The 14,760-nt window shown below is 42.5% G+C and overlaps 1 protein-coding gene across 1 annotated transcript; it reads left to right on the top strand.

Moving 5' to 3' along the window:
- Positions 1-2: 2 nt before the first annotated feature.
- On the top strand, positions 3-9,567 carry LOC138349813 (uncharacterized). Its single transcript, XM_069314899.1, has 4 exons — positions 3-2,472; positions 2,749-4,035; positions 6,868-7,758; positions 8,586-9,567. Exons 1-2 carry the CDS (start codon positions 3-5, stop codon positions 3,471-3,473), a joined length of 3,195 nt encoding a protein of 1,064 aa, XP_069171000.1. The 3' UTR covers positions 3,474-4,035; positions 6,868-7,758; positions 8,586-9,567.
- The last annotated feature ends 5,193 nt before the right edge of the window (positions 9,568-14,760 follow it).

The following is a 14,760-nucleotide window of genomic DNA, read 5'->3' on the forward strand; positions in this document are numbered from 1 at the left end:
TCATGAGCATCATGAAATGCCTATTACATGAAGAAGTTCCTGAACTGTCTTCCATTGAACTACCATCTAATGAATCCCCTGAAATATTCTTTCAAGAAATTCCTGAAGTTGCACCTTCCAAGACGAAAATGATTTTCAGAGAGGCCCCGGAATCTGTGCCACAAGAATCATCAGCGGAAGACACGGCAGAAGCAATTTGGGTTGAGCCCTCTGAAGAGTTCGCATCTTGGCTTCTCGGGACGACGAACGAGTCACCCAGAGGCTCCACCACCTACCAACCATCAACTAATTCGATGGCGAAGGGCTTTGGGGATAACACGACTGTCCTCAGGCCAGGCTCGGGGAGTAGAAGACCTCCCGAAACCCTCTCCGGATATTCTCCAGGTATCATCAAGCCCACAGAACAGAAGGGAAGCGGAATAACAGAGGGTGAAGAAGCAAAGGGAGACGAGAAGCAGGAGCCGCTTGAGAACAGCGAGGCCTTGATAAATCAGACACGTCACGAAGTGCTGCAAGAAAACGGTCTACAGCTGCCAGAGTCACCACCGTTGCGTAAAAAGGCAGATGCGTCCTACGAACCGCCAAAAGCCACTGCCTTTAGGAGTCCACCTTCGAAGGACATGGTCTCTCAGAAGAAAGAATTTTGGGATAAGTTAGTAGTTAAAAATGAACAAACGATCAAAGGGAACACAAATCATACTCACCTAAATATTACCTCTGGAGGCCAATGGAAGCAAGAGATAAAGAAAACACAGTGTGTAAAAGAAAAGAATGACTGTAACGCAGACACAGATTCGAACGCTCCATCGTCAGATTCTGATAATGCGGATGACCCAGCGATCTCATGCATGACTCAGGACGAGCACGAAAAGAATTTAGTTTCACAAAAGAAAAGTTTTTGGGACGACCTCATCACCAAGAGAGACAGAGAAGCAAAGGTAAACAAACCACACGAGACAAAGAAAGTTATCGTTCATGAACAACCTGTGACTGAACAAACTCTTGCTACAGTAGCCACACTCGAGGAGTCCAGACATGAAAATGAATCCTATACGGAAATCATGAAATCAAAGACCACTTTGGGTCGCAAGCTCAGCATTACCATTAAAAAGGGAACCGTAAAAGCGAATCAGCAGAAATACAACTTGCAGAAGGAAGATGAATACACGAAATGGAAGAAGATGAAAGATCAGAAACGAAGAAGACCTGTATCTCCAAGCAAAGAAGTTGTAGCAGCGTCCGTTCGTCTGCAAAAAAACTCTCTAGAGGGTGCTGCATGCACCTCCAGGCCTAAAACAGAACAATACACACCTGAGGCCCATAGTGTTAGGTCTTCTGGACAGAGCAAGAAGTCCAAAGTGCTGAAGAAAAGTCGGGTTGCGTCTCCAAGACCTGGAAGCGGGGACTCCACTGAAGAAGAAGAAACTCACAGTCCAAAAAGAGTTCGCAGGAAAGTGAGCGTAAAGATCCAGAGAGGCCTGGTCCAGAAGTGCAAGACTCGGTGGGAAACGACTCGTACCAAGCCCGGGTACTGGACGTGGAAACGCACCAGAATGTCCTCATATTCGACTAACCTGCGCAAGCTTCCCTATACGCCAAGAACAGATCATTCTCTAACGGATCTAACACCACCAACTGGGACCCATCTGTCTCCTGTTAGTGCGCAAGAAAATATACAAGCCCCCCTTAGTAGTCTGCTGACTAGACACCACAATCATCAGGGAACAGAAACAGCCCTGGGGAACGCCATTAACTTGCCACAACAGCAAGTTAGAGCCTTGTGGGAGCAGGAGAGGTATATGACCCCCTCTCCTACCCATGAGGTTTCTGAAGGCTACCTCACTCCCGACGAAGCACAGCAGTACCTGAGCGGCATCAAAGGCAACGTAGCGCAGCAGAGGAAGAGATTCGACAGCCTGGGAAGTGTGGTGAGCACGGAGAGTGCCGACAGTCTAGGTAGTGTAGACTACAGACCCGACCTTGACATCTGCAACTCTCCGGTAATTTTAGACAAAGAATACGCCAACTCTGTCGTCGGGAAAGTGAGACGACAAAGGAATATGTGGGAAACCAAGTTCCAAAGGACGCAACAGGAAGACACTAAAGAGCGATCAACGTTACAAGCAAAAAAGGCCACACAAATGGACTTTGCCCAAAGCAGTTCGCTCGACATGTTACCAGCAATGCAAATCACAGAAGTCAAGCCGAGTGGCTTCCCTGCAACACCGAGAGAATCAGAAACCCGACTCTACATCCTCCACAACACTATCGAGGGCGACCTGGTACTCCAGACATACGATGACAGCTACAAGAAGCGCCAAGGCTCGCCACCTAGCGACGACGGCAGCGAAACGGGAGAGGACGAGGCCCCGTCGAAGGAAGAGAAGTGGGACGAGGCGTCGCATCCCATCAGGAGGAAATCCGTCGAAAAGTGCGCGCAGCGCTACAGCTTGGAGAGGACGCTTGACCTCGGTAAGTAGGCCTACCTCCTGCGTCACTTCCTGCTGACCATGTACCTCTGACGTTACTTCATGTTTCCCATTTCCCACTAACTGACGTCACTTCCCGCCCATCATCTCCATCTGACGTCATTTCCTTCCCATCACCCCCTTTCTGACGTCACATCCGAGCCATAACCTGCTCCTGATGTCACTTCCAGCACACAATCTGTTTACATATAAATACATAAAAAGATTTTTTTTTAATCTCTACAAGTCACACTTGTATTCCTTTTCTCTTTCATGGCAGGCAGCCGCCGCGTTCCTCCTGAAGGCGGAGCAGACGAGCAAACCCGGACCAAGGATCTTCAGGAAGCCACAACCATGGATATTTGTGACCGCACATCGAACCTAATGACTCCCTCTGTCCTACAGCCCAAATCTTCTCTCGGAAGCTCTGAGGCCACATTGCCAGGCCTTACTGATGGGGACGGAGGAGGTCTCAGCGCCCCGTGTGAAATAGGTTATGATTATGAGGAATACAAACGAAGTTTTGCTTCTGCTAAACAGCTGTTTGAAACAGGATTGAAAGAAAACGCGTCGGAGCCCCCAGGGGGTACTACTCGAGAGTGTGTTGTCCCTAGGAGCGGTCATCATGATGGTGCTACTAAGGACTTTGTGGAGAGTACTGCTAGTCATATTCAACAGATAATTAAATCCAGTGACGAAAGTACAAATTCTATGTCATCATTAAGCCCTACTCCAGTAAATGATATAATGTCTCCGCAACAAAACAATAGTCAAAGCACAGTCAATCGTAATGTTTCTGAAGTCAAGCGTTTTGATAAAAGATTCGACTCTTTCGAATACGTGGAAAATATATGGGGTGGTAATGAAGAGCAGAACTTAGGTGAATATTTCCAAACCAGCTCACTTAACAGACCACGGCTGTCAGACAGACGAAGAACTCGAGGTGTTTGTTCCCCCAAGTTCAGGCGAGAACTTGATCAACGAGAGCTACCAAAGCTTCCTTGAAAAGGAATCTGATAAGCTAAGGATGCGGAAAGACGGATTTCCCCGAGACCAGGAAATTCAGGTGTCTCAGGAAGATTTCGTCAGCCCCTTAAAACGATGCGTGTCTCAAAAGTCTAGACAGTATGACCTGCTGGAAATGCCAGAACTGAAGCGACGCATTTTTAAGCGTCGACGGCGTACTCACGTCTTGGACAGGAAGCGTTCTCTGTCTGGATCTGATGCGCACTTGTTCCAGGGAGAGGAAGGGATAGCTCTTCGATCCTCGAGAACAGTTTATGGAGCGGACCGTGGGTGGTCTGAAGACTCCGAAGTAAACATGGCTAAATCAGGAAAATTTGGTATAGCCAACTCGTCGCCCCTGGTGGCTTCCCTTAAGGACCTGGTTAAGGACCTGCCCTCCGTGTATCCAGAGGGGCAACACGACCCCATGATTCACGACGACCTAGCAGACTTCAACCCCGACGACTTTCTGCAGTTTCCCCAAGATGAGGTCCGTCTGCCGAGACCTTGGGGTTCCTAGTCTTCTCCTCTTCCTTGTAGTAGCGCCCCTTCTTCCATCACGGTAACTTAAACTCTCAATGTAAAGCTTTTTAAAGTATGCTTAAATGTAACTAGCTCATATATTTTATAGATTTACAGTACTGCCAATAACAGGTGAGTTATAGAAGCAGCACTGTGGAGAAATGCCCGACAGACCACTGGAACATTATCTAACACAGTGCACAGTTACAAACCCATTAAGATTTCAACTTAGATTCAACAGAGCAGAAGAAGTTGTTAAACACATATGGCAAAATCTTACTGAAGCGACTATACGAGTCATAAATACTCATACTCCGCCCAAGTAAAACAGAAACAAGCAACACTTAGTGGGCCAGCCAGAGGCTTAGGGTCAACGCAGGAATATCCCTGCAAAAAAAAAAAAAAATATATATAGAAACATTGTAAACAGAAAATCAAAGTATAGGAGATAAGTCGGAGTCAAGTCATGTCCTTTGCAGGAATAATTACCTAATAATCGTATTTCTAAAATATTTTAATCAAATCAATTACAAATGGATCGGAATGCACAGTCCATTACTAATAATAATTTCACGATTTTGTAAAATATATTTTATCCAGATACGATAATATTTCTATTAAAACAAATCTATTTCAATTAGTAAGTGAACAGAAATTTGTCTAAAATATTTTAGCCAAATGAACAAATAGTTATTTTTTTTAATCGCTAATAACTCATCTCTCAAGTTTTCAATATATAAACATATGAGGGTGAAATCCGAACATATCTGAGTTATATGTGATCTGTGTTATGTATAAAATATTGTCACACAATAAGATGCAGCACAGTGTTATGTACACAGAGATATGTTCCTCACTTATATATATAAGTATATATATATATATATATATATATATATATATATATATATATATATATATATATATATATATATATATATATATATACATATATATGTCGTACCTAGTAGCCAGAATGCACTTCTCAGGCCTACTATGCAAGGCCCGATTTGCCTAATAAGCCAAGTTTTCCTGAATTAATATATTTTTCTCTATTTTTTTCTTATGAAATGATAAAGCTACCCATTTCATTATGTATGAGGTCAATTTTTTTTATTGGAGTTAAAATTACCGTAGATATATGACCGAACCTAACCAACCCTACCTAACCTAACCTAACCTATCTTTATAGGTTAGGTTAGGTTAGGTAGCCGAAAAAGTTACGTTAGGTTAGGTTAGGTAGTCGAAAAACAATTAATTCATGAAAACTTGGCTTATTAGGCAAATTGGGCCTTGCATAGTTGGCTGAGAAGTGTGTTCTGGCTACTAGGTACGACATATATATATATATATATATATATATATATATATATATATATATATATATATATATATATATATATATATATATATATATATATATATATATATATATATATATATATATATATATACATATATATGTCGTACCTAGTAGCCAGAACGCACTTCTCAGCCAACTATGCAAGGCCCGATTTGCCTAATAAGCCAAGTTTTCCTGAATCAATATTTTTCTCTATTTTTTTTCTTATGAAATGATAAAGCTACCCATTTCATTATGTATGAGGTCAATTTTTTTTATTGGAGTTAAAATTACCTTAGATATATGACCGAACCTAACCAACCCTACCTAACCTAACCTAACCCATCTTTATAGGTTAGGTTAGGTTAGGTAGCCGAAAAAGTTACGTTAGGTTAGGTTAGGTAGTCGAAAAACAATTAATTCATGAAAACTTGGCTTATTAGGCAAATCCGGTCTTGCATAGTAGGCTGAGAAGTACGTTCTGGCTACTAGGTACGACATATATATATATATATATATATATATATATATATATATATATATATATATATATATATATATATATATAATATATAATGTATTCCGATTTCTGGTAAAATGTACATTTTCAGCTGGATTTCGTCCTGAATAAACCAATCTAAGTGAGCACATCTCGGTGAGCTGATCGTTGCATTTAAACAAATAAATCTCATAAATTGTTTAATTATTAAATACTAAGGTAAATAACACCCGAATATCTAAAAGAATTCCAGAGTACAAGAGTATACAGTTTCCTTCGATTAAATATATTCATATCTTTGCAGTCTTTAAAATATGTTGATGTTCGATGTATGTTTACTTTTCAGTATAACCAACCTACAAGTATACTAAAGTATACTTTGCAAGCTGTTCAGTAAGATATTGTGGTGGGTCCAACAACCCTCCAGAGGTTAACGGGCTCAACACCAAGCCCAGATAACGTGTAGCTGCACCAAAGCGAGCTCAACAGTCCGATAATAATACCTCTTAACACTCTTCATGTTCTATTGACATCAGTACGCGAGGAACTTAGGAATGTTAAATTACATCCCAAAGGAACATTATTTTAATTTAAATGAACTGTTGTTATATTTGGGTTCCTGTTGAAGCGTTTTGTGCTTATAGAACACCACAGTTTTCCATCTGCTTGATATTTTAGCAGCGACGCTTGCCTCCCCTCCCCAAAAAGGGGCCTCGTAGCCTGGTGGATAGCGCGCAGGACTCGTAATTCTGTGGCGCGGGTTCGATTCCCGCACGAGGCAGAAACAAATGGGCAAAGTTTCTTTCACCCTGAGTGCCCCTGTTACCTAGCAGTAAATAGGTACCTGGGAGTTAGTCAGCTGTCACGGGCTGCTTCCTGGGGGTGGAGGCCTGGTCGAGGACCGGGCCGCGGGGACACTAAAGCCCCGAAATCATCTCAAGATAACCTCCCCTTGCACAAACTTCAGCGTTTGATATGGAGTCACTCTCGATCTTAGAAGTGGTGGATAATGCACTATCTTATCCCTACAGGTGATCAAGACACTAAGTGGGTGCTACAGGGGCGAGTTTCCCCACGTACCAGTGAGTGGGACACGTTCTTGTCCCATTACCTCCAGGAGGGGACAGGAGGAGCTCATATCCCTGACGGACCTCCGGCGGACCAGTCTCCCAGAGCTGCTGCTACCTCACCCGCTGCCCAGTGACGCCGCTTCTCTCTACAGGGATTGTGAGTCGCCAGTCTACGTCTTCCATAATCCCTTCAGCCATGAGGACCCGGCCGATATAGACCACAGGGAAGACCCGAAGGATGTCTCCTGTCAACACGGAGGGTACTCACATGCCCTCAGGGAAGATCCGAAGGAGGTCTCCTGTCAACACGGAGGGTACTCACATGCCCTCAGGGAAGATCCGAAGGAGGTCTCCTGTCAACACGGAGGGTACTCACATGCCCTCAGGGAAGATCCGAAGGAGGTCTCCTGTCAACACGGAGGGTACTCACATGCCCACAGCAGTGAGAGTCTCGTGTTATCCCTGAACGGTGCCAATTCCTCGTCGGACGGCGGACCTGCGACGTCTGACAGCAGTGACAAGTGTAGCACACAGTCAGATTCCCAGAGGGAAACTGTAAGAGATTCTCGGCGGTCTTTACAAGCTAAAATGACGAACGATTCTGCAATAATGGATGAAGCGAGCATCAATTTTTCTTCGGAAGAGGAGGAGGAGGAGGCAGAAGGGCCAAACGAAAGACAAAATGTGCCAGTTGAAGATAGGGAAGAGAAGGCAGAAGAAGAAGAGAGAGATAGAAGCTCCGGGGAGGAGGAATCACATGGGTGTCTGGCGTATGGAGAAGGTCTTAAGCACGGCACCGTTGGAGGAGTCAACACCTTCATCATCGACACCGTTGGAGCAAGCCAGGGAGAGGTGAGAAGGGCCAGGGCCAGGTGAGAGGGGAAAGGGAGGGGTGAGAGGGCCAGGGTTGTATATAAAGCTAGACTATTTGAGAAAATGCCGACCATTTGGTCACCATTTGGTCCAGGAGACATCTCCCGTCACGCAGGGTGCAGTCGCACCTCCACAAATCTCCAGTATCAGCTCTTGATACTGGTAATGGCTCTAAAGGGCCACCACTTACGGGCTATTCATGCCCGTGCCACCTCCTGGGTGGCTTAATCTTCATCAATCAATCAATCGAGAAAATGCACCGCTCCTGTGCCAGGTAAGTCCACTACGGGCTCACCATAGCCCGTGCTACTTGGAACTTGTTCCGAGTAGCTGAATCTATAACAACAACATGAGCAAATGTCCGAGAAAATGTCAAAAAAATGAAAATGGGGGTTTACGGGCTATTCATGCCCGTGCCACCTCTTGGGTGGCTTAATCTTTATCAATCAATCAATCGAGAAACTGTCAATATCACGGCGTTTTCAATTTCTCTAAAACCCCGGAATGTTAACAAATGTCGATAGCAATTCATCTGCAGGGCAATTAATATGAGGATAGGTTGCCAATTAATCACACTAAAGATAGCACTTTATCATTTATTTATTTATTTTTTTATTTATATACAAGAAGGTACATTGGGTTTGAGAGAATACATAGCATAGTATTTACAATCTTGTAAAGCCACTAGTACGCGCAGCGTTTCGGGCAGGTCCTTAATCTAACACATAAATTTAAGTAGTTAAATTCTAGCAGAATTAATAAAATGATAACTAAAAATAATCATGATAACTACTATCTTGTTTCAGGTGACTGTGAGCGTGGAAGGGCCCTACGAGGATTGCGTCTCGGCTACTGAGGTCTACCCGTTGGAAGAGGCGCCCGGGGTGTACCAGGTCCACTTCTGGGTCACCACTCCGGCACGCTACCAGGTTCTCGTTACCTGGGCGGGGCGACACCTGCCTGGTAGCCCCTTCACCTGTGTCGTTGAGTGATGATTGGACCTTAACCTGTCTCGAGTGACGGGTGGACCTTCACTTGGGTCATTGAGTGACGGGTGGACCTTCACTTGGGTCATTGAGTGATGATTGGACCTTCACCTGGGTCATTGAGTGAGAGGTGGACCTCCACCTGGGTCATTGAGTGACAGGTGGACCTCCACCTGGGTCATTGAGTGACAAGTGGACCTCCACCTGGGTCATTGAGTGACAGGTGGACCTCCACCTGGGTCATTGAGTGACAGGTGGACCTCCACCTGGGTCATTGAGTGACAAGTGGACGTCCACCTGCGTCATTGAGTGATAAATGACTCATCTGTACTGCTGAGGAGATTAACGGCCATTTGATGTATTCCATCGAGTGATTAATATATTCACCTGTGTAATTAACCATTCCGCCTCGTTGTCAAGAGACTGGCATGAATTTATGCAAATTAAAAACAGTAAAAATGTCCCTCAAAGCGACCACAATAAAAAAAATACTTAACAATGGGCGCTGAAGCAGAAACAACCTCCCCCCCCCCAAAAAAAAATAATAACCGCGTCCCCTTGGCTAGAGCCGGGCCCGAGAACTAGACTCCAGTGTGCAATCTCGTGGAAACCGAACCATTATGGGTGCGCAATTTTCAAGTAATTCATTTCAAAGAATTCCTATGATGGAAAAAAATAGGTTAGTAATGCCCTAACGCCATATACGTAAAGTTACCCGTATGTCATCAGTACATCATTAATATCTGTATCTATGAACAATATTATTCTATACTATTTATAATTAATAAAGTTTAGCGATGAATTCTAAGATTGATATCAAGTGTGTCTTCAATTAATGTGCATTACGTAAAATACTAAATGGTAAGTGCTTTATATTATAATGGCTTGAAAATGTTTTTGCTGTACATTTGTTTAATACAAGCATACACATGTATTCACTCACAGACACATAATGTATGTGTATATATATATATATATATATATATATATATATATATATATATATATATATATATATATATATATATATATATATACATGTGGTTCTTCTGCATACTTGGATCAGTGTTTTTGTGATCATTGTTGCATATATATATATATATATATATATATATATATATATATATATATATTATACACACACGTGTGTTTCACAGGAATATAGAGGCTAATAGAGGGCTGAACACTAGAGAGGAGCCAAGATAGAGAGCGAGAGAGACGGGTAGACGTGAGATAGAGGGCGTTGTGAGGTAGATATATAAGTAATCAGTGATTACCTATATACGTGTACGCGTTAGGACATTGTTATATATATCGCGTCTCGTAGATATTAATTCATTCGTTTTCTTCCAAGACGCCAGCCCAACCGCTTGTGCTGGACGGTAGAGCGATGTTCTCACTTCATGCAGGTCGGCGTTCAATCCCCGACCGTCCACAAGAGGTTGGGGCACCATTCCTTCCCTCCGTCCCATCCCAAATCCTTTTCCTGATCCCTTCCAAGTGATATATAGTCGTGATGGCTTGGTGCTTTACTACTAGGTGGACAGGTGCATTAGGTGATAGGAAACGCGCCCAACAATTTACCCATTTTAATATTATGTATGAATCTGACCTTGTTAATATTATAATTTATTATGTATGAAAATATCGTTAATATTGTGAATGAATCTAACCATGTTAAATATTTTGAATGAATCTAACCATGTTAAATATTATGAATAAATCTAACCATGAATCTAGCCATGTTAATATGATGTTATAAAACCAGCCTGTCCCCGCATACAAAGATCTAAGCTCGTTAATCCAGCCGCCAAACCCCTTGTTTATGAGTGAAAAGCAGTGTATACACGACTCTCAACTGCTGACGTTCGAACACTTCCGGAACAAGTGCTTCGCTCACGTCCTCTGTTCGAACCACAATTCTATAAACAGCCCGTCCTCCAAACAAAGATCCAAAAGTGATTCCATGCACCCGCCAAACCCCCTGTTTATGAATGAAAAACGGTTTACACACGACTCACAACTACTGACATTCGAACATATCCGGAACAAGTGATTCACTGACGAATTTTGTTCGAATCACAACGCTATAAATGCTTCACCCACGTACTACAAATACAAATAATCGCCAACAGAACCTAAACACCTAACCTAACCTAACCTATGCCTATATATACACAATATGCTAATATATTATAATATTAATTTATACTTGAGAAAATTCCCGTTTTGAGTGAACAGTATGTTAAAATTTATGAATGCGTCTGTGGGGTCGACCGCTGGATGGAATGGACTTGAGTCGAGGACGGGTTGAAATGCTTCACCTACGTACTTCAAATACAAATAATCGCCAACAGAACCTAAACACCTAACCTAACCTAACCTAACCTAACCTAACCTAACCTAACCTAACCTTACCTAACCTAACCTAACCTAACCTAACCTAACCTAACCTAACCTTACCTAACCTAACCTAACCTAACCTAACCTAACCTAACCTAACCTACGCCTAACTATACATATAAGTGTTATGTATAATAATATTAATTTATATATGAGAACAAACCTACTTTTAATACACAGTATGTTAAAAGTGATGAATGCATCTGGGAAGGACGGGCCGCTGCTTTAACCAGCCTATCTGCAGAATCGAGCTATTAGCCTTTCTAAACCAATTTAATTTTCCTTTTATTATGTCTACTATATATATTTCTTTCTGACACACACACACACACACACACACACACACACACACACACACACACACACACACACACACACACACACACACACCCAGGAAGCAGCCCGTAGCAACTGTCTAACTCCCAGGTACCTATTGACTGCTAGGTGAACAGGTGCATCAGGATGAAAGTAATTCTGCCTCCGCCGACGGGGACAGAATCCAGGGGGGGCCTTAGGACTACGACCCCAGAGCGCTGTTTACTCAGCCGCGAGGCCCAGCGAGGGTGTGTGTGTGTGTGTGCGCGTGCGTGCGATAGTATGCTATCTATAAATATTTACAAACAAACAATGACTATAAATAAGATAACTGCACTATCATTATCAATAAGAAATATACTGATAAGCAAGAGTGATTAATAATAACCGCAAGAATTTTAAATTGATAAAAAGGGTTATTAATTATTTTTCATTACATTCAATAAATTACTTTAAAAAAAATTATCTTAATTTTCTTATTATTTCATACTTTAAATCTTGTTTTCATACCAATATTGCGTATGCCCGTCGGCCGAGCGGACAGCACGCTTGGCTTGTGATCCTGTGGTCCTGGGTTCGATCCCAGGCGCCGGCGAGAAACAATGGGCAGAGTTTCTTTCACCCTATGCCCCTGTTACCTAGCAGTAAAATAGGTACCTGGGTGTTAGTCAGCTGTCACGGGCTGCTTCCTGGGGGTGGAGGCCTGGTCGAGGACCGGGCCGCGGGGACACTAAAAAGCCCCGAAATCATCTCAAGATGCTATTTATTTCACTATTAATTCCCTTTTTCACGAGTTCAGCAATCTGTGAAAACCCATTTAAATCAACCAATTAAAAATTCAATTATCATAGCAATTACTTGGCTTTCACAGATAGATATCTATTTAAGTAAGCAACATACCTAATGAGTTACTAACTAATCCATCAAAACAATTAAACGAAATTAAAAAAATGCAATAAAGTAATTGGGTAATTATCAAAAGAAGGGAGACGATGTAGAACAATGAAATAAAGAAAAAACATATAAATTGTCTCAAAAATAAATAAATATGTTTAGTAATTCCAGATCTTAGTGGCCACACCACCAGTCGTCAGCAGAGAACCGTCACCTCGCCGAAATCGTCATTTTTCGCAAAACTCAAAATCAAAACCAGCCATAGAATCACTTTGAAAACATGACCATTGGATTTACCACATTCATTTACATTTCTTTTAGTAAAGGTTTTCTTTGCTAATATTGAATATCAAAGCAATTAGAGCAATATTTAACGTGATACAGCCATCCAAAGTATGCAACAAATCATGTTGTTTTCTCAAGATATGTTAGAGAAAATTTGGTAGAAGAGCATGTAATAATAATCTAAATAAGCTTAACTAAAAATGGATAATAATAAAAACAGATATATCTTTATTTCAACTTTATTAGAGATTATTTTATTTCGTCACATTCCTTCTGCACCTGAAGAAATAATTGGTACCCAGGAACAATCTGGGTACCCAAGTTCTGCCTGGAACAATTTGGGGACCCAAAGAGCCTTCGTGGAACAATCTAGGGACACAACAACCCCCCTGAATGAATCTGCGGACCCAAAGATTCTCCTATAACAATCTGGGGACTTAAAGACCCTCCCAGAACAATTCGAGGGCCCAAAGACTCTCTTTTAACAATATGGGGACCCAAAGACCCCCTGAAACAACCTGCGATCCCCTAGAACTTTTCTGGCATAATCTGCGGGCCCAGGAACCCCTTGGAACAATTTGGGGACCCAAGGACCCTTTTTGGAATCATCTGAGCACTCAAGTACCCCTCTGGAACAATCCTCGACCCCAAGAACCCCCTGGAACAATCTGCGGACCCAAGGACCCATTTGGAATCATCTGAGGACCCAAGGATCCCATTTGGAACAATGTGCGGTCCGAACGACATCCTGGAACAATTTGCAAACTCAAAGATCCCCCTGGAACAATCTGCAGACCCAAAGACCTCCTGGAACAATCTGCGGACCCAAGGACCCCCCTTGATCAATCAAGGGACCCAATTACCCCCTGGATCAATCTAGGGACCCAATGACCACCTGGATCAATCTAGGGACCCAATGACCACCTGGATCAATCTAGGGACCCAATGACCACCTGGATCAATCTAGGGACCCAATGACCCCCAGGATCAATTCTAAGCTATAGTTTGGCACCTTAATATAGGAGCTTAATAAACCAAGCAATATAACCAATAAGTTAATGAATTAATAAACCATTTAGTAAAAATACTGAAGAAATATTGGCAGGAAAGTTCGTGCCTTCAGGCCACAATTACTGGCCACACCACCAGTCGTCAGCAGAGAACCGTCACCTCGCCGAAATCGTCATTTTTCGCAAAACTCAAAATCAAAACCAGCCATAGAATCACTTTGAAAACATGACCATTGGATTTACCACATTCATTTACATTTCTTTTAGTAAAGGTTTTCTTTGCTAATATTGAATATCAAAGCAATTAGAGCAATATTTAACGTGATACAGCCATCCAAAGTATGCAACAAATCATGTTGTTTTCTCAAGATATGTTAGAGAAAATTTGGTAGAAGAGCATGTAATAATAATCTAAATAAGCTTAACTAAAAATGGATAATAATAAAAACAGATATATCTTTATTTCAACTTTATTAGAGATTATTTTATTTCGTCACATTCCTTCTGCACCTGAAGAAATAATTGGTACCCAGGAACAATCTGGGTACCCAAGTTCTGCCTGGAACAATTTGGGGACCCAAAGAGCCTTCGTGGAACAAGTCTGGGGACACAACAACCCCCCTGAATGAATCTGCGGACCCAAAGATTCTCCTATAACAATCTGGGGACTTAAAGACCCTCCCAGAACAATTCGAGGGCCCAAAGACTCTCTTTTAACAATATGGGGACCCAAAGACCCCCTGAAACAACCTGCGATCCCCTAGAACTTTTCTGGCATAATCTGCGGGCCCAGGAACCCCTTGGAACAATTTGGGGACCCAAGGACCCTTTTTGGAATCATCTGAGCACTCAAGTACCCCCCTGGAACAATCCTCGACCCCAAGAACCCCCTGGAACAATCTGCGGACCCAAGGACCCATTTGGAATCATCTGAGGACCCAAGGATCCCATTTGGAACAATGTGCGGTCCGAACGACATCCTGGAACAATTTGCAAACTCAAAGATCCCCCTGGAACAATCTGCAGACCCAAAGACCTCCTGGAACAATCTGCGGACCCAAGGACCCCCCTTGATCAATCAAGGGACC

The sequence above is a fragment of the Procambarus clarkii genome, chromosome 80 (assembly GCF_040958095.1).
Source record: "Procambarus clarkii isolate CNS0578487 chromosome 80, FALCON_Pclarkii_2.0, whole genome shotgun sequence".
In the NCBI taxonomy this organism is placed as follows: domain Eukaryota; kingdom Metazoa; phylum Arthropoda; class Malacostraca; order Decapoda; family Cambaridae; genus Procambarus; species Procambarus clarkii.

Bases quoted from the DNA above. Each gene is read 5' to 3' on its own strand.
- LOC138349813 (XM_069314899.1), top strand. From the start codon at position 3: ATGAGCATCATGAAATGCCTATTACATGAAGAAGTTCCTGAACTGTCT. The intron at 2,473-2,748 runs GTAAGTAGGCCT...CTTTCATGGCAG, and splicing joins GGAGAGGACGCTTGACCTCG to GCAGCCGCCGCGTTCCTCCT.